This window comes from Eurypyga helias, unplaced genomic scaffold (assembly GCF_000690775.1).
Source record: "Eurypyga helias isolate BGI_N326 unplaced genomic scaffold, ASM69077v1 scaffold10619, whole genome shotgun sequence".
NCBI classification, from domain to species: Eukaryota; Metazoa; Chordata; class Aves; order Eurypygiformes; family Eurypygidae; genus Eurypyga; species Eurypyga helias.
This window is the reverse complement of record NW_010273989.1, coordinates 35,869-59,395: the sequence shown is the minus strand read 5'-3', so window position 1 is coordinate 59,395 and position 23,527 is coordinate 35,869. Positions and strand designations below refer to the sequence as shown.

Genomic DNA, 23,527 nt, shown 5'->3' with positions numbered 1-23,527 from the left:
TCTGTGGAAAACGGCTGCTGACGGGTGTATTTCTGCCCAGGGCGGGCTGCCTGCTTTGTGGACAGCGGTAGGCACCGGGCTTGTGTAGAAAGAGAAGGCTCAAAGACTGCCGCGATGCTACATTTTTGAGACACGGGATACTGAATTGTTAGTTTGTAGCCCTCGTCCAGGCAGCTCGATTCCGAAACTGAAGCTGAAGTGTGAAATGGGGCTGAAGTATTACAGAACAGATCCCAACTTAAGAAATGTCTGTTACTCTTCCCGTTTTAGATGAGCTTCTAAATTTTAACACAAACTCGCCTGTGAGTCGAGACCAAAATTACTTTTACACTACCGTTTCGCTTGTGTTTTCGTTTGTGTTTCTGAGTAATACCCCTGGAAGTGCCAAACCAGGTCACCTTCCCCGGGCACAGCCGTTGTGGCCCTCTGAGGGCAAAAGACTTGGCTGAGAATGGCCAGAAGAGGTTGAGCTCTGGATGCTGTAAGGAGTCATTCCTGAAACGACACTGTTCTGACTGGAGTCATTCCTGAAACGACACTGTTGGGACTTCTGTCTGTTAGGCAGAGGATTATTCAGCCTTTGTTAGAGATACTTTATTCTTTGTGATGTCTAATCTGTGCAGCCAGCGGAGAATCTGCCTAAGCCTGGAAGTGAATTTTGGATTTGCAGTGACATTGGTTGACGGTGAAATTCCCTGCTGGCTTAGTGAAGAGGACTGTACCTATTGGCTTAGGGAGCAACTTGCTCCTTCCCTTCCTGCCCTACTTCCTTGCTCTGCCTCTGGATCACTGCCTGCCTCTCCTGCTGGCATTCTTACTCATGCTCCTTTGCAGGAGGCGCGTCTTCCTGCAGGGTTCATGGAGACTGTCAGCTTAGGGAACTTCTGCCTTTACTACCTGAAGCAGCACAGTGATGACTCTTGGGAAGTTCACTGAGAACTCGCTGACTATCTGTTTTGAGGCTCAGGACCTGCCTCTGAGCGTAGAGAATTGGAGAGTGTTTGCTTACAGCATAAGATAAATACCAAAATCTTCCAGAAAATCTGACTATCCGTGCTTGACAGGTATTTTTTTTTTTCAGTTGGAAGCAGTGTCACATCTCTTCACACTGGTTTCCCCTCTGTGGGAAGTGAGCCTTGCACAGAACAGACACAAACCCTTAGGAAGGAGAACCTCAGTGAGGCTGAAAGTAAAGCATACCTGTGCCTGCTAACTCTATACTGACCTCTGAAGTACATTTAATGGCAGGTGATGGGTGCGTGCACGCTTCCTCCTCAGTTCGTGCATTGGTAGTGGTGTGCGCTGCAGACCGGTCGCAGTGGGCTTAACGCGACCGACTGGTGACATCACTTTTCACTTAGCGGAAGATGTTGTATTTTATCTTCTCCAATACAGTGATCATAAAAACAGGAGTTCTGACAGATTGCAGAATGTATTTTCAAAAGTGAGTTTGTTAGGACAAAAATTACTGTCATAATCAAAGTTTTTTGGGTTTTCTCTTTTTGTTCATTACAGCTATGAGTGGGTAGTTATCTTCACCAAAATGTGTGTTTTATTTAAATCCATCCATATATGGAATTTCTTGGGCTTGTATTGCTTGGTTTGGGTAATTTGGGAAATTAAAACATTTGTTTACTGTCCATTGATATGTATTTCAGTATTTACTTAACTGCTAAACAATTATCATTGATATAAGAAAAAAATTGCTGTGAGAACAATCCTGTTTAAACTTGTCCAGGATGTTTAAACAGTAACTTTAAGAATTTCAATGTAATATTTAAGCCTTATTTGTATCAATGCCTGTACAGTCCTTCAAAAAAGCAATTGAACCACGCTTCCTTTTGTGGCTACACTAAGTGATTGCCTTTTTTGCCCTGTATTTTGCATACTCATTAGTACTTTTGTATTGATTACACTTGTCCTTTTCCATTGGACTGAAACATGGAAAAAGTAAAGAACACCTATGTCAGTTGGTGCCTCTGGTCAGTATAACCTGTACCGTTCTAGATTCTCCTGAGGTGAAATCTGATAGCTGTCAACAGCGGCTGAGTTCAGTTGTTGCCTTGCTGCTGGGTGCTTTCTGTCCTGGTATGTAGCACCTGCAAACCTGAAGATGAGTAATGTAAAATTAGTATCATCTGCCCCATTAGTTTAATGGGGGCATGTGGAAAGGATCAACAAGAGCGACTGGATACACCTGGCTAAACAGCTTGGTGGCAAATCATTCTTCTGGAAGAATAGCACTGTTCTGTTCTCTGCTTTCCCTTGCTGTTGATCACTGAGAAGCCAGTTTTATGGGCTGGGAAAACCTGAAGAGGATGGTGGTTGTGCTGGAAGACGTGCTGTAGCAATGTGTACTTGTCACTGTCTGGGGCTCTCTGACCTCTGCAGGGGCTGAAGTGCCCAAGTGTAAGGTGTACCTGTTTCCAGGACCCCGGCTGTGCATTCACAAGTGCTGCAGCTGCTCCATGTGACGTATACATGATGCAAACAGGCTTTTGGGCTGTATGGATGATTAGCCTTGTACTGGTACGTTAGCGTGGGTCTGGTACTGTCTGTACCTCCTGCAGGTGGTCATGGCATCTCTGCAGGTCATACACCACGTGCTGTAGTTTGAAAGAGCAGAAACGCACGTGTGCCTTTGATTGGAACAAATCTGTGCCACTCAGCAGCCCCGCAGCAAGCAAAACCTGTGTGTCACTGATGACGAAACCCTGGCCCAGAGCAAGTGCTGTCAATTCCTGTTGCATGAGTGCTCACAGTTCATAACATGAACACAACTATTATACATTTGTTCCTTAGCTTTTTTCACAGGCTTGGTATTCCAAGAAGCGTGGGTTTTTTTCTTTGTCTCAGAGCTGCCTAACCCTTGTCAGAAAGCCCCCTTTACCCCTTTCCTCCCTATGCGTCCCTGTGAAATTCAGCTGGGAGGGAAGTACTTGGAGTGATCTGTTTCCAGGCTGGCCCGTGGTTTGCAGAGCCATAGCGGGTGGCCTGCAGCTCCAGTAAAAAGTGAAACTTGCGCTGTCTTCGTATTTTGAATTGGAGTGTTGGTAGTAACACATGCTTTTGTTGATGGGAAACGTTGAAATTGCATATTGATAACCATGATGGAACACAAGAAATTTATTATGAGAAACTTTGGGAACTGTGGAGTTGGAAAACACGCAGTGTGGCTTTGGGGTTGGGATTTTTTTGGGTACTTACCATATAGCTTGAGCTGGAAATCTGCTTTGAAATTTCTGCTACCTAATTACAACAGTGGCCACATGGCAAAGTTCCAGTTTTATGTAAACTTTGGGGTTGGACTAGATGACCTTTAACAGTCCCTTCCAACCCAAACTGTTCTGTGATTCTGTGCTCTGTAACTCAGATTTTTCTGGGAGTGTGGGATGTGAGCGTGGGTTTGCTTTTGTACCAGCATTTTGGTTTTTTCTGGATCAGATACCACCTGTCAACATCACACCAGTTCTTAGGTTGGATCAAGTGTTTTCTGGATCCAGCATTCCTTCCTTTCCGCAGCTGGCATACTGGCCAGGGATGCTCTGGCCTGCATAGGGTTTGCCTATTCAGAGTTTGTGATGTTTTTCTGTGAGTGGGAGCTGGTAGTTTAAATATTTCACAGGGAGAGAAATAAAAGCCCAAATCAGTGTCCCTGACCTTATGGGGAGAAGGGCTTCTGCTACTGCTTTGAATTGCTTCTTTCTTAGAGCTGTTGAATAGCAGAAGAGTGTTTTTACTTCCCCCACTATAAAACTGCTCACCACCTTAGCTACCACTAGATTTCATTAGGAAATCTCCGTTGAAGAACACAGAACTATTGTAGGAAATACAGTGTATTGTTGGGTTTTTTTTTTAATGACTCTGAAAATTCAGATTTGGGAAATGAGCATATTCATTGCAAATATTTATTCTTTCAGGTATATCAAATTGCAAAATGGCTTATGTGCACTTTTGATTTCGGATTTGAATTATTTGGACGGTGCCCCAGCCACTTCATCTTCGGAGGAGGAGGAAGACAATGACGATGATGAATCTGAAGAGGACAGTGATGAAGATGATGACTCTGGAGCTGAGATTGAAGATGGTAGAGAAGGTTTTGATGATGAGGACTGTGATGAGGGGGATGAGGGTGAGGACAATGATGGAGATAATGAGGATTTCAATGATCCTGATGACAGTGAATTAGAAGAGCTAGCTGAAAAGGAAGAGACAAGAAAGAGAGGCTGTACAGAAAAGCAGGTATGTACTTAAAGCTGTCGGGTGAAAAATATATAGGGAGCTTTCTTGTGCTCTGAAACCGTGTGATTAGGCATTCGGACTAGACCTGCTTTTTATTGTGCGTGTCCTGATCGTTTTATCTTACATGTCTATCATTTACCTGAAGTGTTTCTTGAAGCAGCTTTACTGCATGTTGTATTTTCTCTAGTCTGCAGCAGCCCTCTGCGTTGCTGTTGGCAGCTTCTCTGATCCCGAAGATCTGCCTGGATTAGCACACTTCCTGGAACACAGTATGTATCTGCTCCTATTTCATCTTCTCCGGCTTCATTGCAGGACGAGTGCTTTCTAGCTCTGAATTTCTCTAGCATTTCAGTATCATTTCCTATTTCAGCCATTCCTCACTAAATTATTAGTCAAATAAATCTGTGATTTTATAAAAATATTGACTTAATAAGGAATTTTTAATAAGGGAGAAGGTGTCTTATACCCATTGCTATGCATTAACATATATTAACATTCTTTGGTATCTATTAAATATGAGGGGAAGCATGTTCCCTGTGGCTTTATAAACCGGGCTAGAACTACAGAGCTTTCTCTCTCCAGTAAAGGACGATGAATTGGTAACACAGGCACAGAAAGCACAGGAAGCTTCTGGCCGGCTCGATCGTAAAATGCTACTCTTGACTGATTGAGGCCAATCGTGCCCAGAATGGCACCGTTGTTTCCCGTCGATTTGGGAAGGCAGATGGCACTGGTTACGGGGCAGATGACATGGCCTGTTGGTAGCTAGCAGTTAGCTGCTGCATGGGAACTGTGAGTCGGTTGTAGGTGACACTGTGCTGAAGAGGGGTTACTGTAGCTGCAATTAGGAATAACAAATGAATGTTACCTTGGTCATTTTGATAATTTTGTTGTTGTTGTTTCAGTGGTGTTTATGGGCAGTTTGAAGTACCCAGACGAGAATGGGTTTGATGCGTTTCTGAAGAAACACGGGGGCAGTGACAACGCTTCGACTGACTGTGAGCGGACCGTCTTCCAGTTCGATGTGCAGAGGAAGTACTTCAAAGAAGCACTTGACAGGTACCGTAAGTGGTCCTTAGGCCTTAACAAACATTGCGTATGTGCCTCAGGAGGTGGGGTGTAGCTGTTCAGTTCTTCATTTTGGGGGGATTAAGGCTGTTGCTGAACTTCCATAGGGTATTGAATATAAGGAAATAGTTTACCTTTGGATATCTTACTGTTTTTTTTGAGATAGTGCCTATGTAGCTGCTGCGTGGTTACATGCAAGTCTTCATGCACGTGGCTTTTTGATTGATTTACCACCCTTAAACTAGTAGCATTCATGACAGGAGAAATTTTAGGCAGTGTGACAGCTGTTCAGAGGGAAAGTGCTCCCAGAATCCCAGTGATTCATCCTTTGAAAAACCTGTCCTGATAGAGTTTAGTGGGTTTTAAAGTTTTCTTGTTGTTCCAAGTGTAATTCCTCAAGGCGGGTGGAAGGGCAGCCTTGAATGCTGTGGGACAATGTGTACCTCGGGAGGATACATTTGGTCAAGTGTGTATTCGGTCAAGTGTGCCAGGAGGTATTTAACTCGCTCTTTTGTGCTGTGGGATATGTTAGTACAACAGAGCTTCACCTGTTGGCATGGTTTCCTTCAGTGAGAGGAAATCAGTCATTTATAGGACGTTGTCTGCTGAGCATTCTTGATGCTGTAAAATATCTCAGGAAGAAAGCAGACTCCACTGTGAACTTACTTTGATCAAAATACGTTCCTGTGATGAGGCCAAGAACAAGTGTTTGCAGAGTTTACCAAGTATTGCCTAATTTTTACTTTACTGGGCCAAATTCAGCTTTCATTTGCAGATTAGTCCAACTTTTAGATGTTTGGAAAGTGCAAAAGAAGCAAAAAATATAATTGCAATCTGTCACAACAGCTCGCTTTGCGGAGGAGAAACACAGAAGTTTTGAGTTCTGTAGAACAGCATCTCGTACGAGATCAGAGATCAGCAGCAGCAGCCGTTCATCCTTATTTAAGCACTTGTGGATATACAGAAATCGAAAGACACCGCCTTTCAATAGTCTTTAGCTTAATGGCTCCTGTAGCCATAGAGCTATGTGAACAGTGTATTACTGTTAACCTTTTGCTTCAACAAGTTCAGTGCATCGTTAAAAAACTCAAGAAATAAACCAGAAATAGTAGATTCTCTGGCAGCCTCCTGCAGAGCCTCCATTCATTGCAGGTTTGTCCCTTTCATTGCTCTGCTCTCAATGGGTACGGGAGAAGAGATGTATCTGGATAACAATGCTGACTGTTACAGTAGATAATAAAATTGTAATGGATATAAAAACTTATGTTTCAGGACATAAATCGACAATTTGTTGCCTGGAGTTAGGAAGAAACTTTTCCCTGTGGTCATGTTGTTCCTAATGAACAACGGAGGATTTCCTCTGAGGCATCTGTTACTGGTTAGAGCCAGGAACCAGACTAAATGGATCACTTGTCTGATCTGGTACAATCATTCTTAGGATGTAAAGGCAGATACTTCTGCATCCTTTAGTGTCCTACCCTACGGTATCCAACCAATATATTCCTACTCCATGGGGCATGGGAGCCCTGCCTTTGGTTTTTGATGCTATCACAAAACTGGTGTTTATCTCTCCTTACGACAGCACAGTCAAGAATGACCTCATTTGTAGTAAGGCCAGAAACGTTATAAACTAAAAATTGTGGATGTTGATTTTAATTGTTGGGGGTTTTTTCCCCAGCTTAATAGAGAGTGAAGAAAAGCATGTATTTTTCTGTTTCGTAGGTGGGCACAATTCTTCATTCACCCACTGATGATTAGGGATGCAATAGACCGAGAAGTCGAGGCTGTAGACAGTGGTAAGATTATCTTTTTCTGTTTGTATAGCCCATCTTAGAGAAATAAAGTGTGAACAACACGCCTGTAGCTCCAGCATAGCCCCAGTGCTCTCTCCAGTCCCCCCCTGGAGTCCACACAATGAGTCAGGGTCATTGTGCTTGTCTCCATATTCTAACGCTTTAGTAACTGGAAATTTGCTTCACAGAAGGAAATTGATACTGGCACAGAAGTGAGTGTTCACTTGATTTTCTAGTATGTTATGATTCCTTCCGGGCTGCCTATAAAGGTTTGCTATTTTAGGAAAGAAGTGTTATTGGCAGATACACAAACTGGGTCAAATCTGTATTCCGAGTCTTCTTCATCCATCCTCTGACAAGGAAAACTGAGCAATTTGACCTTTGAAGTTAAATGAGAGAATAAACAAGGACATGTCTTTGAGTTAAGGTGTGGTTTCTTCAACAGCTTAAGCCAACTTCACCGTCACTTGCACCGCCTTCACCGTGTGGCTCCACTCCTTCCCTCGCTCTGACACTGTAGTCATGAGCTGCCCAGTAAACTCTGTCAGCTTGATGAGCTGGCTGCAGACTAACCCAGCCAAATAATCACTTGACAGCTCTCCTGTGCATGTGTCTTATTACCAGCAGAAACAGGAAAATGCAGTTTGAGAGGGTGAATGCTTGATTTTTGCGTAATCCCATATTTAGATTAGTGTAAACTGATTATCAAACTGCGTTTCTGGGGTAACAGGTTTAAATTGAAAGTGGGGAGGTTTGGATTAGATACCAGGAAGAAATTCTTCATGGATAGGGTGGTGAGGCACTGGAACAGGTTGCCCAGAGAAGCTGTGGATGCCCCATCCCTGGAAGTGTCCAAGGCCAGGCTGGATGAGACTTGGAGCAACCTGGTCTAGTGCAAGGTGTCCCTGCCCATGGCAGGGGGTTGGAACTAGATGATCTTTAAGGTCCCTTCCAACCCCAACCATTCTGTGATTCTATGATCTTGCTCGGCTTTCAATTTTGTTTCTCATTATTAGGCTAGAAGCTGTTCTGTGTGATATGTGGGAGCAGCAGGTTTGTGATTGTTCTCTGGCCCTTTCCGCAGGGCCTGACTGTAGAACATTGATGGCCTTATGTTCCCATTAAATTTATCAGATTGAGAGCAGTCAGATGGGACAGGCTGGGGTTTTACACGCTTCCCCTTCTTAGCCCTTTCTGTACTTCTCAGCAGTGAGCTACAGTTTTCCTCTTCTCTTGTCTTATGTTCATTACTGCTAGCAAGTTCTGTTTCTTATCCCATTTCACTGCTTCACCACACACTAAAAACAAAACAGTTTGAGTCCACATCTGTGTGGTATGTCTTCTTTTCAGTTTGGTTGGGGTTTGTGCTTTGTTTTGGGGGAGCATGACCTCAGATTTTGATGCATGCTACTGCAAATTCTTCAAATTATCAGAGTATCAGCTAGCAAGACCCTCTGATGCAAACAGGAAGGAGATGCTGTTTGGGAGTCTTGCCAGGCCTGGACATCCTATGAAGAAATTTTTTTGGGGTAAGTTCTGACTTCATGTTATAACGTGGTGGTAACACTTAAACTTTTAACCACTTAAAATATGCACCAACATGAGCTGTCTTATCCCAGCAAACACTAGTCTTGCTCAGAAGTATTAGAGCAATTATTCATTTTACTGTAAAATGTTTGGGAATAAAAGCGGCTCTCAGCTCCTTAAGATAGTTTTCTTTTTTTGCTGATGTTAAGGCTAGGTTGCCCAGGGCATATGATCATGTAACTTTAACGTAAAGGTGGTGCGCTCTGACTCATCTCTGTCTTGTTAAGCTTGGTTTTTGCTATTGAAATGTCCTGGCAAAACGGATTTGTGTCGAAGGAGGCTTTTCGAAGTAAATAATTCACTGTGGAACTTGCAGAAGTAGACCTTCACAGCCACCTGAGTGGAGCAGAAGGGAAATTTGTTCTTCCTCTCCTGGACAGTACATAGTCCTAGCTCCCTCACCTTTGTGGTGCTGACGAGCATGTGAATTGGGGCGTGATGAGTAATAGAGTTGGCCAGCTTTGAATTGTTGGTAACTTCTATAAAGTTCTGGGGGGACATACACTGAACATCGTATTTGTTCCCGATTGTTCTGCAAGTTCCGTTGGTGAGGGAATAGTTGGGAACAGAGAGTGAGCTGTGCAGTACATGATACGGGTGATCTGATAACGCAAGAGGTCTCAGTCCTCCTGTGTCGTAGAAATATCAACTGTCCTTACAATAGGAACTAGGAACTGGAAGAATCTAAATTACAGCTAACGTTCCTCCAACTGCAAATTTCTATTGGGTATTTTTAATGTGCTTGCCATGACTAGATCCAGTGCCATGGGAAGAAAAGAAATTCTTGGTATATCTGGTTGTGATGTAACTGGTGTCTAGATAATGAACTACCTTTTCACGTTTCCAGGTAATGCGGATACACTCAAGCATGAGCCTAAAATGAATAATATTGATACCTACACCAGGCTGAGGGACTTCTGGCAACGCCATTACTCTGCTCACTACATGACTTTAGTTGTCCAATCGAAAGGTAACATCAGCTGTTCCTTAAAAACAGGCTCATTGCTGCTGTTGGTGTAGTGCTTTTGGCACCAGTTCAGCTGCAGCCCAAGGGGTTTTAGTGCGTTGTCCTGTCCCCGAAGGAGATATTTATATGTAGATTTTAGTCTGGTTTCCAAATGGAACTTGAGCAATTATGTTGTGTTATTGTGACCCTGCCACTTCTCAGGAAACTTCTAACTGAACCTGTTGAATAGGTTCCAGATTAACAAAGAATGTACAATCTCAAAGATAAACATAGAAAGGAAGAATGTAGTGTCAGACCACTTAAATGACTCCGTGCTGCTGGTTTCTCTGCCAGCCACAGCCAGCCTCCTCAGAAAAAAACGGGAGAGGCTGGGACTGGGCCTCCCAGTTGTCTTGTTCTGTCTGGGGCTTTTTCAGAAGGGAAAAGAGGTCGTCAGATAAGACACATTTCTCTAGGAAGAGAGAGTCTTAAGGTTTTCTTCCCCTTAGAGTGAAGAATTCTATGCAAATAGAATTTTTATTTTGGCAAAGAACTTGAGCCCTATGGGTCCTTTCTGTCAGAATAAAAGAAATCTAGAAGTTAAGCACGTAGTAGACACCTGTGCTGAAAATAAGTAGTTGTGTGTGTTCAGGGGAAGGGGTTTGTTGGATGCTAAAGCTGATTGCAATTCCCATCTGTAAAATGGAGATGCTAATAATAGAGGTGGTAGTTCTTTTCTTCTCCCATGCTTCTCTTTTCCACCTAGACTAAAATTCTTAGAGCACTGAATGTCTCCTGAACTAGCAGTGGATTGTAATGTTGTTTCTTTTGGTGATGGGGAAGAAAAGCATGGGGACTGATAGCCAGCCTGGTCAACTTTGAATTTCTCTCTCTCTTAACACAAAAGAAGCTGAGTCCCACGCACTGCCCCCCTTTGTTGTTGTTTAGCACATACCACATCACTGCTGGAATACAGAATGCTTAAACAAGCAGTGTCTGGTTGGTCAGTTAAAGTAAACTTCGGGTTCCTGACACAGTGGTTTTTTAGGAGAGAGGATGGGGAGAAGGAATTGTTAGCGCTGTAGGACTACGTTTAGGTGCGAAAACTGCTGCATATGTTCTGGACATAGAGGGATGGACATAGATCTAGCAAGTACTGGTAATTTTGTAGATCCCTCAGTTGGTAATTCCTTCTTACAGTCACACCCGGTACTACTGAACATGAAATCCTGGTTGTCTGCTGAGATTTCAGCGGGATATACAAAACCAGAGCTATGCCCGAAGATGCGGTTCAGGGAATACTAAGAATGGGCTCAAACCAACAGATTTGAAGCTTGTATTTCAAAATTGCAAAGTTCTAAATTATATTGACTTGAAGCCTCTTTAAAACAACCGGTGAGAGAAGATAAAGAATTTGTCTTAGATCTTCAGGAAATTACATTTCTGGCTTTCTCTTTTTCTTTCCTTATTAGAAACACTGGATACGTTGGAAAAGTGGGTGACGGAAATCTTCTCTGAGATCCCAAATAAGTAAGATTCTTTTGATCCATAAAGGCATTATAAATTATAAAATTATCTGCTCTTAAAATGACAGTTTTTAAAAAACATCCCTTACTGGAAAAGCTATAGAATTTAACATTTGTTAATTAACATCCTTATCCAGAAAAAAATGGGCAGCTTTGGAAATTTAAGAGTTGCATTCATTGTCTCAGGAAGACTTTGTTTATGCTCAACCAGTAATTAGCCTGCAAGGTGTGTGGTGCTAATTTGCAGCAGTATTTGCTTAATGTGTACTGATACCTTGGGTTTATGATAAATCATTCGAGCCTAGGTTATCATTTTAAGTTTTTTATCTTTGCTTTATGTCAAAAATAATCAGCAGCAAAATAAATTAAGACCGTATGTTGAATTAAGTGCCATCCTTAGGGTGGCAACTGGTTAGAACTTGTTCTTTTTTCAGTAATTGGCTCCAACGCGCGCTCTCAAAAGGGGCTTCTGCAAAAGCTTTGATTTCCTCTTTCATTTTGTGCTTTTGCAAGATGCTTATTTCTGTGCTGCGTGGAATGCACTTGTGAAAGTCTAGTGCAGGCAGAGACACATTTGTGTCTCCTGACCCCCGTCCTCGTTCCTCCTTCCCCACAAGACAATCCATCCAGATTCTGTGAATCCGGGGCTAACTCGGAAAGGTGTTTACTGCACCTGGCTTTCCTTTCCCGTTAGGAAAGCAAGCCTTTTGTTGTTCCCGCCTTGGACAGAAGGAGAGGGAGGAGTTGATGTGGTGTCTAAATCTGGGGTAGTTGCTCTGTTGTGTGGGCAGGGTGAAGTGAATCCCAGGTTCCCTTCCACCGGGGGCTGGGTGGATCCTGGGCTGCACCCTCGGTGAAGAGCCCCTTCCCGTTTGCCTGGTGTGCCTCCGCCGTCATGCCAGAGGATGGATGCTAACATCTTGTGATTATCTCAGTGTAGCCATGGATCCTTGCCAGTAACGTCACACTTTCATTTTGCTTTTAAGTGGTTTACCCAAACCCAGCTTTGGCCATCTGACTCAGCCTTTTGACACACCAGAATTTCACAAGCTTTACAGAGGTGAGTAAACAGATTTGAGTGAATGTTTTGAATATGTAGCTTCATAGATCCTCTGTGTGATCTGGATCCTTTGTAGGATAAATCCATGTGCTTCCAAATAAATTTTTACCGGTCTTTCTGCATTATGTAAAATGTCTTATCTATGTCTAATCATGCTTATTTACATTGAATAAATTTGTGTTCAGTTGTTCCAGTCAGGAAGGTTCATTCCCTGAGTATCACCTGGGCGCTCCCACCGCAGGAACAGTATTACAGGTACCGTGGTGCTGCGTTTTACTTCTGTCACGATTATGTCCTCCGTAGTTTACTGCCTTCCACAACGCACCAAAAGTCTCACTGATTTGTGTTACAGATTATTTTGGTTCCACTGGGGGAACATCTTTGAAGTGAATTAAACTGAGGCAGCTCTGGTTCCTTTTATAAATAGAGTGGAATTGGTAGACAGCTGATTTAATCTCATTCCTCACTGACTCTGATCAGGCATTCTGTTCTGAATTCCCACATCTTCAGCTCATTATTCTAATGCTGCCTGAAAATGCAAAACTTACCAGGAAGAAACAGACAGTATAAATTTGAGTCATTTGTCTAGTGATTGAGTTCTTTCTGTGAAATTTATTATCTCCTGGTGTTTACTGTCTTTCAAATTTTCTTTTAGGGTGAAGCCTCTTCATTATATTTCCTGGTTGGTGGGACATGAAGGCAAAGGCAGCGTTCTATCGTTCCTTAGGAAAAAGTATGTGTTTTTAAGGATAATTATTAAACACTTTACTGTCATTAAAATAAAGGCAAACTCTGTTTTGCGCATATGTATTTTCTATATATACAAAAGCAGGTCAAGTCTGCCTTTTTCTATCAGCGTTTTGTAGTGGGATTCTTTAAATTGATGATAGACCCAAGTTAGAAATAAGTGGTTTCTGTGATCTGTGGATCAGCAGTACTGATCTTTAAGAGGTCTCCGAAAGGTAACTTAGCTTTTTCACTGCTTTTCTTGAATTCTGTATCCCGAGGTGCTTCTGTTAGAAAAGCTTTGTGTAAGCTGTCTATGGTTTGAAAGCCATCGAAGTAAAGCTGTGATATGCTGCTGGTAACTAAGCGTCAATAAAGCTGAAATGAGTAATTAATAAGTTCCTTTAACCCTTCCATAGATGTTGGGCTCTCGCATTATATGGAGGAAACGGTGAGACAGGATTTGAGCAGAACTCCACTTACTCCATCTTCAGCATTTCTGTGACTCTCACTGATGAAGGTTACAGGCACTTCTACGAGGTAGGGTTTCCTGCAACTTGGTTTTCTCACCGTTTTCCTCGTATTTGGAGAAACTAACCCGTTCCCTTCTGTCTGCAGGTGGCCCACGTTGTGTTTCAGTATGTGAAGATGCTGCAGAAAAGAGGGCCAGATAAGAGGCGAGTGTTTGCCACTACATCAGGCATTTGTGAGATTGTCCTTCTCCATTAGCCTTTTATTTGTAGCGTTTGCCCTTTTTGTGGCATTATGGGAGCATAAACAGGGAGTTGGCAGTAAAGCTGCTCTGTGTGGGAAACGTACCTGTTTAAAACTGAATTTACTAAGTGTTTATGCTTGTGTCTTGGGGCTTTTTATTAGATTTATCACGACCCAATTTCTCATTCTGTAAGCAGAACCGGTGTAGATGTGAGGTGCGTTTTGCATTTATTTAAATAGGTTTATTGAGCCGAATCCACTGGAGTCAGGACTGTGGTGTTCTGGTGTTAGTCCTTATGTTAATTTGATATCATAAATGACTCTTTGTAGTGAAGTCTCTGCTTCAGAGAACAGCAGAGCTTTCTGCCAGTTCTGAAATGCCCTTCTGGACGGAAGGAAGGCGTGTGTACTACTGGCTTCTGTCTCTTGCACTGAATAATGATTTTCCTAGAAGACTACTTTTTTCCAGATTCTTGATAAATGTCATGGAGTAACAGAGGAAATCTACTCTTACTCTCTCCTCCCTCCTCTACAGAATATGGGAAGAAATCCAGAAGATTGAAGCTAATGAATTTCACTACCAGGAACAGGTATTCACCCAGTATCTTGTGTTGGTGTAGGTAAAGCACAGAAAGGATATCTTTGTGATTTTTGAAATGCGTTTTCAAAATTCTGTTCAAGCAGAAACATGCCCTTAATGAGGCCGTGTTTTGCTAGGCAGAGAAATATTGTGACCTTTTCCTTATGAGAATTACCCGTTACTTTTCCATTCTCTACCGGGTAGGCAGGCTTTTCCTCCGTCTTAGTCATCTGGGCCTTGTGCGTGAAGATCTGTGAGCATTAACGGTGCTCTGCAAGTTGGTTGGAGCTGTGCTGGTTTTGATTGGGGCAGAGTTGGTTCTCCTCGCAGTAGCTGGTATGAGGCTGTGTCTGGGATTTGTGCAGAGAAGAATGCTTTCAGTATTTCTTCCCAATTTCACTTCTAAGCTGTTCTGGCACTGCATATCTCTGGGAACAGAGCAGCGGTGTGGTGTGAAAGGGGTGATAGCTGGTGACCAGGCCCCACAAAGCCCGGGATGCTACTGACCCCCTTGTCTGCTGTTACAATGCTGCACAGCCAAATGTGCTTTGGTGTCCTCTTCCTTGGTTCACTGAAATAGAAGCTAGCAAAAATCTCACTTGATTTTATTCAAGATAAAGAAAGGAACACAATTTTGATAGCTTCATTGATTTCTTTCACTACGTTTGGCCATGTGGCTAACGTAGTTTTATAATTGTCATATAACAAAGACAAAATAGACAGTTTTATCATTTCACCAACAGTTTTATAACTCTGTCTTCAGTCATTGCCAACCGAGAGGTTGTCCAGTTTGAAGTTTGGCTTTTTCATCAAAACGAAGCTCTTAAGTCCTGAAACATCATTATTAGTAGTCTTGGTTCTTTTTAATGCTCCCAGGTAGAATTTTATGCTCCCCAAATCTGTTACTGCGCTCATAGACCGTGCACTTCCCAGTACCAAGCCAGAGGGGGATGGCACACACCCGAGCTTACGCTGGGGGAATACCCACGGTTAAAGGTGTCCTGCCTTTTTGGCCAATTGATTTTGAGTGCTCGTTAAGAGATCCCTGACAGTGCAGGGATTAACTCGGGAAGCAAGGAACAGGTACGTGTGGGCTGTGCATCACAGGGACAATGAATGGCAGTCGTGGCGTGGCACTCCTCTGGTCGATGGAAAGAGCCCGGTGGCCATCCTAAAGAATAACAGTCACAGTGGTGTGGGTTTTGGATAAGCAGTTACATGCCCCTGGAGAAGTTCAGTGTTTCCTCAGCTGTACAGTGTCTTAAGAAATTCTTGGTCGTGTTTTCCACTACATTTGTAAGACAGAGGTGTGTCTAACTTGCCTCTTTTCAGGCAATCTGTGGTCCGTGTGTGGACCCAGGGTCTGTACAGTGTGACGCTGGCTGGTTCAAAACCAGAGAGCACCCAGCAAGCAGCTCTCCGCTAGGCAGTCTTACAGTTACAGGCAACCTATCCTTTCATGGCCCAAGAGGGGGATCTCTTCCTCCTCACGCTGCACATCGTGGCAGAGAACTTAGGAAAGAAGTGGAGTCAGAGATACTGATGCAGCAGCAGTTCCTCGCCTCGCTCTTTCCAGCTTGCAGGTCACGTTAAATCTTGAATTTCGTGACTCTGCTGGTGTTCCCTGGAGGCAAGGAGTGCCTTCTACTGGGTCTTTACCCTAGCAGGTTTACTGACTGCAAACACCTGCTCAAGGCCATTTTGTCTATAAAGATGATGTCTGATATTTTGGGATTCTCGGGGGAGTCCTGATCGTTAGACACGGTTATGGAATACATTCTGGTTTAATAACTGAAACTAAATGCCAGAACAAGCACAGTAGGCAGCTCCTGCTCAGCATCCCTGACCAGTCAAGCTCGGAACAGAAAATTGGTATTTTAGCTTTCTAATTATGTGAAAAATAGCTTTGTCTATTTGCTTACAGACAGACCCAGTTGACTATGTGGAAAGCCTTTGCGAGAACATGCAGTTGTTTCAGAAGGAGGATTTTCTGACGGGAGACCAGCTCTTGTTTGAATACAAGCCTGAGGTAAGTATTTTTTTGAACTCAGATTGCACGCTTTGGTGTCAGAGGCATGCAGGCACGCTGTGTGATGTAGGCACATGTGGAGCCATATGATTAGGCATAATGAAGGAGCAAGTTTTGTACTAATTGAATCACACTCTTTATGCTCCGAAAGCAAACCTGCTTTTTCGCAGGCTCGTTTGTGTTTTTGCTGTGTCAGGCCAAGCCAGAGTTGCGTTTGAACCGAAATCCTGTCTTGAACTTGCAGGTCATTGCTGATGCCCTCAGCCAGCTCAGTCCTCAGAGAGCCAACCTCGTTTTGCTGTCTGCTGCCAACGAAGGCCAGTGTCATCTGAAGGAGAGGTGGTTTGGGACGCAGTACAGCGTGGAAGGTAAAACAGCAGCAGAAACTTGGGGAATGTCTGATCCATGCATTAGAGATACTCAAAGGGTGACGATACAAAACGCAACCACATGGAAGTAGGGAAATGAATCCTCAGCACTTTACTGACCTCACCAGTAGCCAAATACTCTTTCCTACTCAATAATTGTTCTTGGTCTGGTATCAATTGATTCCCACTCCCTAGTTTATATTTGTTTTAGGGGGCAGGGATCCCAGCGAGCCCTCTTGGCTGCCATTCAGGCCCTGAACAGGGAGAACAAACGGCGAAGGGCAGGGCGTGCTGGTAGCTGGATTGCTAACGCAGGCAGGCTCGACTGACTTCTTAACAGGACTGCTTCAGTCCTGCTGCAGGGGAGTTGGTAGGAGGGGACCTAGACGGATTCATGGTGAACCAGGTGACATTCAGAAACTCCTGTTGTACTGCAGACCTTCGTGGGGGCAGCTGAGAGACGAGGTGACTGGTCTGGGAAGTGGGATAGCATTACCTTCCTGTTGGACTAAACGCGTTTCATGGTTTTTAATAGATGTTGACAAGTACTGGAGTGATCTGTGGGCCAGTGACTTTGAGTTAAATGAGGATTTACACCTTCCAGAAGAAAACAAATACATAGGTAAGGCAGCTGTGTGTGAGTGAAGTCTTCCATGTCATTTATTTGAGAATTTTGTGTGGCTTAGAACCCAAACTTTAATTTCTATCTGGACATCAACCAGGTTTGCAAGTTAAAAACTGTGGGAGCTCTTTGTGCCTGAATTTTATTTACTAGAACTGAGTTTTTCTAAGGTGTAGACTTACTGATCATATAGCCATGACAGAGCAGGCCTCACACAATCAGTGAGAGTTAACACAGAGCTCTGGACACCCCAGAAGAGCAGTTCTGTTTGCTTAATCCTGCTGGTTTTGAAAGGATCTAAATACCACCTGGCTTTGTTGCCAGAACCAAATGAAACTAAACCCAGAACTGGTTTCCTGGGTGGAATGCAACATCACCATTTCTGCACTGCTGCTGAGCCACTGTGCTGATGTGGAGCTGAAAAAGAAGTGTCCTTTGGGTCCAAGGGAGCATTATCCTGTATAATTTAGCAAACTGGGAGGGGGAAAATGTATTTTGTTGATACGGTGAAGACTATCATGCGTGTAGCCTGGCTGGGTCTGTGAAACCTACTGACTTCTGGGTTTGGTTTTTCTTTTTGTTAGCCACTGACTTTGCTTTGAAAGTTGCCGACTGCCCTGAGACGGAATACCCAGTCAAAACACTAAGCACACAGCAAGGCTGTCTCTGGTACAGGAAGGATGATAAATTCAAAATCCCCAAAGGTAAATTCCTTAGGGCTTTCCAAAAAAATAGAGACTCTTTGTTTTTACCAGCTGGAATTTGTAGTGTTCACCATTTAAACAGTGTGTGCTGTCAGCTCTTCGTGGTCCTTTTGAAAGGCTTATTGGCTGCAGTGAAGGAGAAGCAGGTAAGCTACCCTGCGACAAAGAAACCCTGCGGATAGCTCAGGTTATAATACATGGAATCGCTGAAATACACTGACTTCTGAATGTGACTGTGGGCAGAATCTGGCAGAGAGAACATGATACGGAGACAGCTGAAAATGAAGCACACCTTAATTCAAAGGGACTATAGTCTGTTCTGTAGAAAGAGAAAAATACAGCCTGGATCTGACACAAATGTGGAAAATACATTGCTGCTGTCAAGCAGAATGTCACAATATTTAGTGTCTGTTAAACAGATGTTTTGTGGAGTCTTCTTATTTATATTAGCCACACCGTGTGAGTTGGTATTCTGCACAGCACAGCTTTGTGTCGTTTTCTCCTATGTGATATTTTTAGGGGAAGATTTTGGAGTGAGAAAGAGGTGGTGTTTGGTGACTTAATAAAAGCAGAACTATATTCTTATCGCTGAATGACCGTTTTCATTAGACTCGGGTTGTGAGCGAAGAATAGGCTGCGGGAAATAGATTTGACTTCAGTAAGCCATCCCTTTCTCTACAATTGCTCATTTCAGTTTCTTTTCCCCCCAGGTTACGTTCGATTCCATCTGATCTCTCCGTTGATACAGCAGTCTGCAGAGAAGTAAGGGTTACATTACTTACACTACCCTGCAGAGTACCTGAATTACCAGACCTAGTGAAAATCCCTGAGGTTACTTAAAATGAGGCTCCCTTTAGGCTGTTCACTGCCTGGGGGTTTTGTCTGCAGTTGGTGAGGGTGGATCTGCTGCAGGTTGTTACCATAGCAACCAGACGCACAAAACCAGAGTTTGGTGGTGTGTTATTCCCCAGTGCAAGGTCTGAAAAACTAATGTAGCGGCAGCAGTGCTTGTCCCAGAAGGAAATGCTTGGTGGAGTCGGTTCTGAAAAGAGCCGTCCGCAGCGATGTCCTAAACCAGCAGCTTGGGAGCCTACGGAGCAGGCGAAGCGGCCGTCGGCAGCATTCAGAAACCAGCCGCTCGCTGCGCTGCTCTCAGGACCGTGGCTCGAGACGAACCGCACCCCTGCTAGTGTTATGCCAGCACCCTTTGTAACGGGCTTCAGAGGGCTTTTCCTGCATAAGTAACCTTGTAGGAAAGCCGTTACAGATCCGTTTTCACAGGGGCTGTATTAGTTTGAACTTCGGATCCAGGCAACAACAATAACCAGGAAGCACGGACTGCAGTTTCTGCACTGTGTAGCCTGATTTGCTCTAGTCTTTTTTTAATCTTGATGGATAAATAATCACCTCGTTACTCAACTCCTCAGCCTGACGGAGTCCATCCATCCCCCATTCCTTCACACCAAGTGTAATGATCTCATTATGCTTTGAGCATTGGTTCCCTGCCTCGAAGAAATCTCCAATCCCGCGAAGCTGGAATCTTACTCACTGCAAAGAACAGCTGAATGTCAGACTGATTTTTCAGCAGCATTGTGTGCTTTCTGGACAAAGGGAAACTTGCATTCCCTGTTTCCCGGTTTGTTGGAAACTTCCGAGTCTCATTTTACTCAAGCATTCGTTTCTGTTGGAGAACTTTCTGTGTACCATGACTCATTGGGCTTGGTTTGTATCTTCTGTTCTGTCCTTTTTGTCTGTCTCTTCAACCCTCTGCCCTTTTCTCCCTTCAGCATAGTTTTGTTCGACACATTTGTAAACATCCTTGCCCACAATCTCGGAGAGCCAGCGTATGAAGCGGACGTCGCTCAGCTGGAATACAAGCTAGTGGCTGGAGAGCACGGCCTAGTCATTCGAGTGAAAGGATTCAATCACAAACTACCTGTAAGTACTGCTGCTCCAAATACTTCTGTACGTGCTGCTCTGTCTGTGCCTCGTCTCCGGGCAGCTGGAGCCTGGAGTGCTGGGATGGGGTATTTTATACTGGAAAATCAGTGTCTCTGGTCAGGCACAGGGTAACACAGCAAGTGCCGTTTCCTGTGCTTACGTGTACAAAGATGTAGTTTTGTTCACTTGCACAAGCTCAAATCACTGTCCTCAGGCTGACATAAGAGAAATCTTCCTTTAATTAATAACTGTATCTCCATTAAAACTAACAGCTTTTCCTTTAGAAGAGCTGCGAGTCTCCCATGTCCACACAGTGTTGGAGCCTCTCCATCCGTGAGCTAAGGCTTTTGCACGCTGTGGGGACAAGTGTGTCTGAAAACAGGCTTTATTTACAGTTTGACAGTGGAGATGAAGCTTCTGAACGTACTCAGTTTGGGTACAGTTTGTCGTGTTGGGTTGCTAAGAGCTTACCTGACGAGGACTGGGGCATCCCTGGCCCCGTAAGGCATGGGAAGCCCGAAGGGAGAGGAGGGAACTGCCAAGCTTCTGCAGGCTTTCGTTGCAAGAGCTTGACTGGAGCTTGGACCCACCTTCAGTCAGTCGTCTGCCACGTTATTAACGTGAGGCTTAACAGAAAGAGCCAGGGATGCAGAGAGCACGGTCTGAACAGTCTTTGTAATCGCGGCTGTCGCTGTGTGGCGATGTCGGTGCTGCTCAGCTGTGACAGGGAGAACTGGAATACCTAGTAGAGAAATGTTGGAGTTACGGGCGAGGTTTGTTTCAGTAGAATGTGGAAACTCCTACTGATTTGGAATGTTGAGCTTATTCAAGTCACTTTCTCAAAATGCCATCCTCTGGAAACTGATGTGGTATAGAGGTGACCAGTGGGGAACAGCTAACAGAGCTGAGGAATGTGGGTTAGTAACGCACTGTCTCTCATGGTGACCAAATAATGAGGATTTTTTTATTTATCACGTAGGATTAAGTTAAAATTGGTTCTTTTAAAACAAAAAACCCCACCCAACCCTGACTTAAAGCTGTTTTCTTTACAGCTTCTGTTTCAGCTCATCATTGATTACTTGTCTGACTTCAGCTTTACTCCAGCAGTTTTTGAAATGATAACAGAGCAGCTGAAGAAAACCTACTTCAACATCCTCATCAAGCCGGAGACTCTGGCCAAGTGAGTTCTGGGGGAGGGCAAAAGCGGCTGCAGAGCGAGTGGTGAGGTTGAGCCGAAGAGCTCGGGATTCGCTGCTCTGTGCTTGTTCCAGGGTTTGCTTGTAGCTTTGAGAGCCCGTGCAGCTCTGCACCCAGCGTGTCAATCACTGGGTCAGACTGGGCGCTCGGGTGGCTTCTGTTCTGCAGGGGCCTGTAGCCAGCAGCGGGCGCTGAGGGCGGCTGGAGGTAGCCCACGGAGGGGCTCCTGGGGACCATCTCCCCGTCTGCAGCACCGTCCTGAGTCGGAAACGGGGCTCCTAAACAGCTCCTGACAGCCTGTGCTTTGGTTTTCCTTCTTGTATCGCAGGGATATGCGCCTCCTGATTTTAGAACACGGCAGATGGTCCATGATAGATAAATACCAGACGCTGATGAACGGCCTGTCCATCCAGTCTCTCCTGTCTTTTGTGAAGGCGTTCAAATCGCAGCTTTTTGTAGAGGGTCTGGTTCAAGGAAACTTCACGAGCAGAGTAAGTACAGCGTCCGTGCTGACACGGCTTGAGCGCCCTGCTCTGGTGGAGGGTGTCCCTGCCCATGGCAGGGGGGTTGGAACTGGATGGGGTTTAAGGTCCCTTCCAACCCAAACCATTCTGTGATTCAAACGTGCTTGAGCACGGTTGCTCCAGCGCTCAGCTGCCGGCCCCTTCTGCAGGGCAGTTTCACCTCCCACAGCTCAGGGGCGCTCGCCTGGGTAAGCTGCTGGGGAGTCCACAGCTGCCAGTTTGAGCAGAGCGGGGTTTTCCAGGAATGTGGGTTTAGAGAGAGGGGGAAAATGTGGTGGAAGTGGGGCAGGAGCCTCTGCTGCCCTGGTTTTTTGTACTGCTGCTGTACGGATGTATTTGATGCTGAGAAGTTGCCAGGGTGGTGCCACGGGAGGAGGCTTCCCTCAAAATATGTTTATCCTGGGAATTAGATTGCCTGCACGGTTTGATAGAACCTCACTGAGGTCCCATCATCTCCAGTCTTGTTAAACACCTGCAGAACTCATGGAAGACTCTGCCCTGGGACTAGGAACCCAGTCCTGTCAGGCTTCGTAAAAGGGGGTTGTAGTGGGGCTCAGCCCCACCGAGCACCCACGGGAGGGCAACCTCCTGCAGCTGTGCTCTGTGCCGGAAGCTGGTCTTAGCTGGGGGTGTTGGTCCTCAGGCGGTTCCTAGAGAAAAGGTGCTGCTGTCCTGTGGGAGGTCAGGTTCCTGCAGCCGGCTGTCCCCTCTCGAGCTGTGGGACAGAAGGAGCTCTGACAATCTAACCGTGACTCGCCAAGAACCTGCGTTCAATGTGCTTCGTTGCCGCAGCCTCGGTGCGAGCTCAGCTCCTCTCTGTGGTGACCCCGTAGCTCCTACACCCGTTGTACGGTTTCTCTTGCCTCTTCTTGTGGCTTCCACTTACGCCCAAGAGGCTCCTTCAGAGCTCCAACTTCCCGCGCCGGAGAGGGGCCTCATCTCCTGTGCCCCCCCTTCGCTGTGACGGCTGGTGCCGTTGCTCTGGTTCCCGCGTTCTCCCTCTGGAGAGGCTGCAGCCCAAGCAGCTGCCTGGAGACCGCTGGCCGTGCAGCTGGTGGCAGAGGTGTCCGGAGGGACCTGGGATAAGGCGAGGGGCCGGGGTGGAGGTGGTGCGACAGAGCTCGGTTGCTCTGTGCCTGGGGGGTCACTCTCAAGCAATGCACTGCAGGCTGTGGCTGGGAATTGGGGTCATAACTCTCCCCTAACTACAACTTCGGGTTATGCTTTCTCTCCTAGGAAGCGAAGGATTTCCTGAGTTACGTTGTTCAGTGAGTATCTCTGGACTCCTGCAGCACGCGCTTTGTGGAAACGGTAGTGGAGTTCAGGCTCTGTTCCGGAGGGAGGGGTCGGGGTGGGAGCGACGCAGAAGTTCCCCCCTCCCCCTGGGATAGAGTGCTGCCGGTGTTGGTGCGAGGTGACCCTTCATCACGGCAGTTTAAGCGGGACTTTGTTCTGGGTTGGGGAAGGGGAAAAATAGTGTCAGACTGGGTGTGTAAATGTCTGGGTGTTGTCTTGGTGAAGCTGTGAGCGGGTGTTTGACGCTTTGCTGTCTGTGCTCCCTTCAGAAAGCTCCAGTTCGCTCCTCTGGCCCATCCCTGCCCTGTTCAGTTCCGGGTGGTGGATTTGCCGAACACCCATCTGCTCTGTAAGGTGAAAACTCTCAACAAGGGCGATGCCAACTCAGAAGTGACGGTCTACTACCAGGTAACGCCTCAGCTTGGTGTGCACTGCTCTGTTCCCCCCGCGCTGCTGATGCCACTGTTGTGCTTACGTCAGCCTTGGGAGCAGGCTCTGGCCAGGGGTGTTGCAACTGGAACTGAACTGGGTGTAGGCACAAGCCCTTGGCCCAAGATGCCAAACCCAGGTGTGATCTGGCAGCGTGCGGTGTTCCCTGCACCCG

The 23,527-nt window shown here is 45.3% G+C and overlaps 1 protein-coding gene across 1 annotated transcript in view; it reads left to right on the top strand.

The window, feature by feature from the left end:
* Positions 1-3,920: 3,920 nt before the first annotated feature.
* The window catches only part of NRD1 (nardilysin (N-arginine dibasic convertase)), a gene marked incomplete at its 5' end in the record, with an annotated part of 23,738 nt that continues 4,131 nt past the window's right edge, over positions 3,921-23,527 (top strand). The window contains 23 exons of the mRNA XM_010159677.1: positions 3,921-4,242; positions 4,430-4,511; positions 5,148-5,301; positions 7,033-7,106; positions 8,537-8,632; positions 9,538-9,660; positions 11,109-11,166; positions 12,149-12,222; positions 12,408-12,477; positions 12,878-12,955; positions 13,368-13,488; positions 13,567-13,625; positions 14,198-14,252; positions 16,167-16,271; positions 16,516-16,639; positions 17,175-17,261; positions 17,846-17,965; positions 18,676-18,727; positions 19,753-19,903; positions 20,959-21,086; positions 21,432-21,594; positions 22,864-22,895; positions 23,193-23,331. Of these exons, the coding sequence (XP_010157979.1) occupies positions 3,921-4,242; positions 4,430-4,511; positions 5,148-5,301; positions 7,033-7,106; positions 8,537-8,632; positions 9,538-9,660; positions 11,109-11,166; positions 12,149-12,222; positions 12,408-12,477; positions 12,878-12,955; positions 13,368-13,488; positions 13,567-13,625; positions 14,198-14,252; positions 16,167-16,271; positions 16,516-16,639; positions 17,175-17,261; positions 17,846-17,965; positions 18,676-18,727; positions 19,753-19,903; positions 20,959-21,086; positions 21,432-21,594; positions 22,864-22,895; positions 23,193-23,331 (2,467 nt within the window). The remainder of the gene's footprint in view (positions 4,243-4,429; positions 4,512-5,147; positions 5,302-7,032; positions 7,107-8,536; positions 8,633-9,537; positions 9,661-11,108; positions 11,167-12,148; positions 12,223-12,407; positions 12,478-12,877; positions 12,956-13,367; positions 13,489-13,566; positions 13,626-14,197; positions 14,253-16,166; positions 16,272-16,515; positions 16,640-17,174; positions 17,262-17,845; positions 17,966-18,675; positions 18,728-19,752; positions 19,904-20,958; positions 21,087-21,431; positions 21,595-22,863; positions 22,896-23,192; positions 23,332-23,527) is intronic.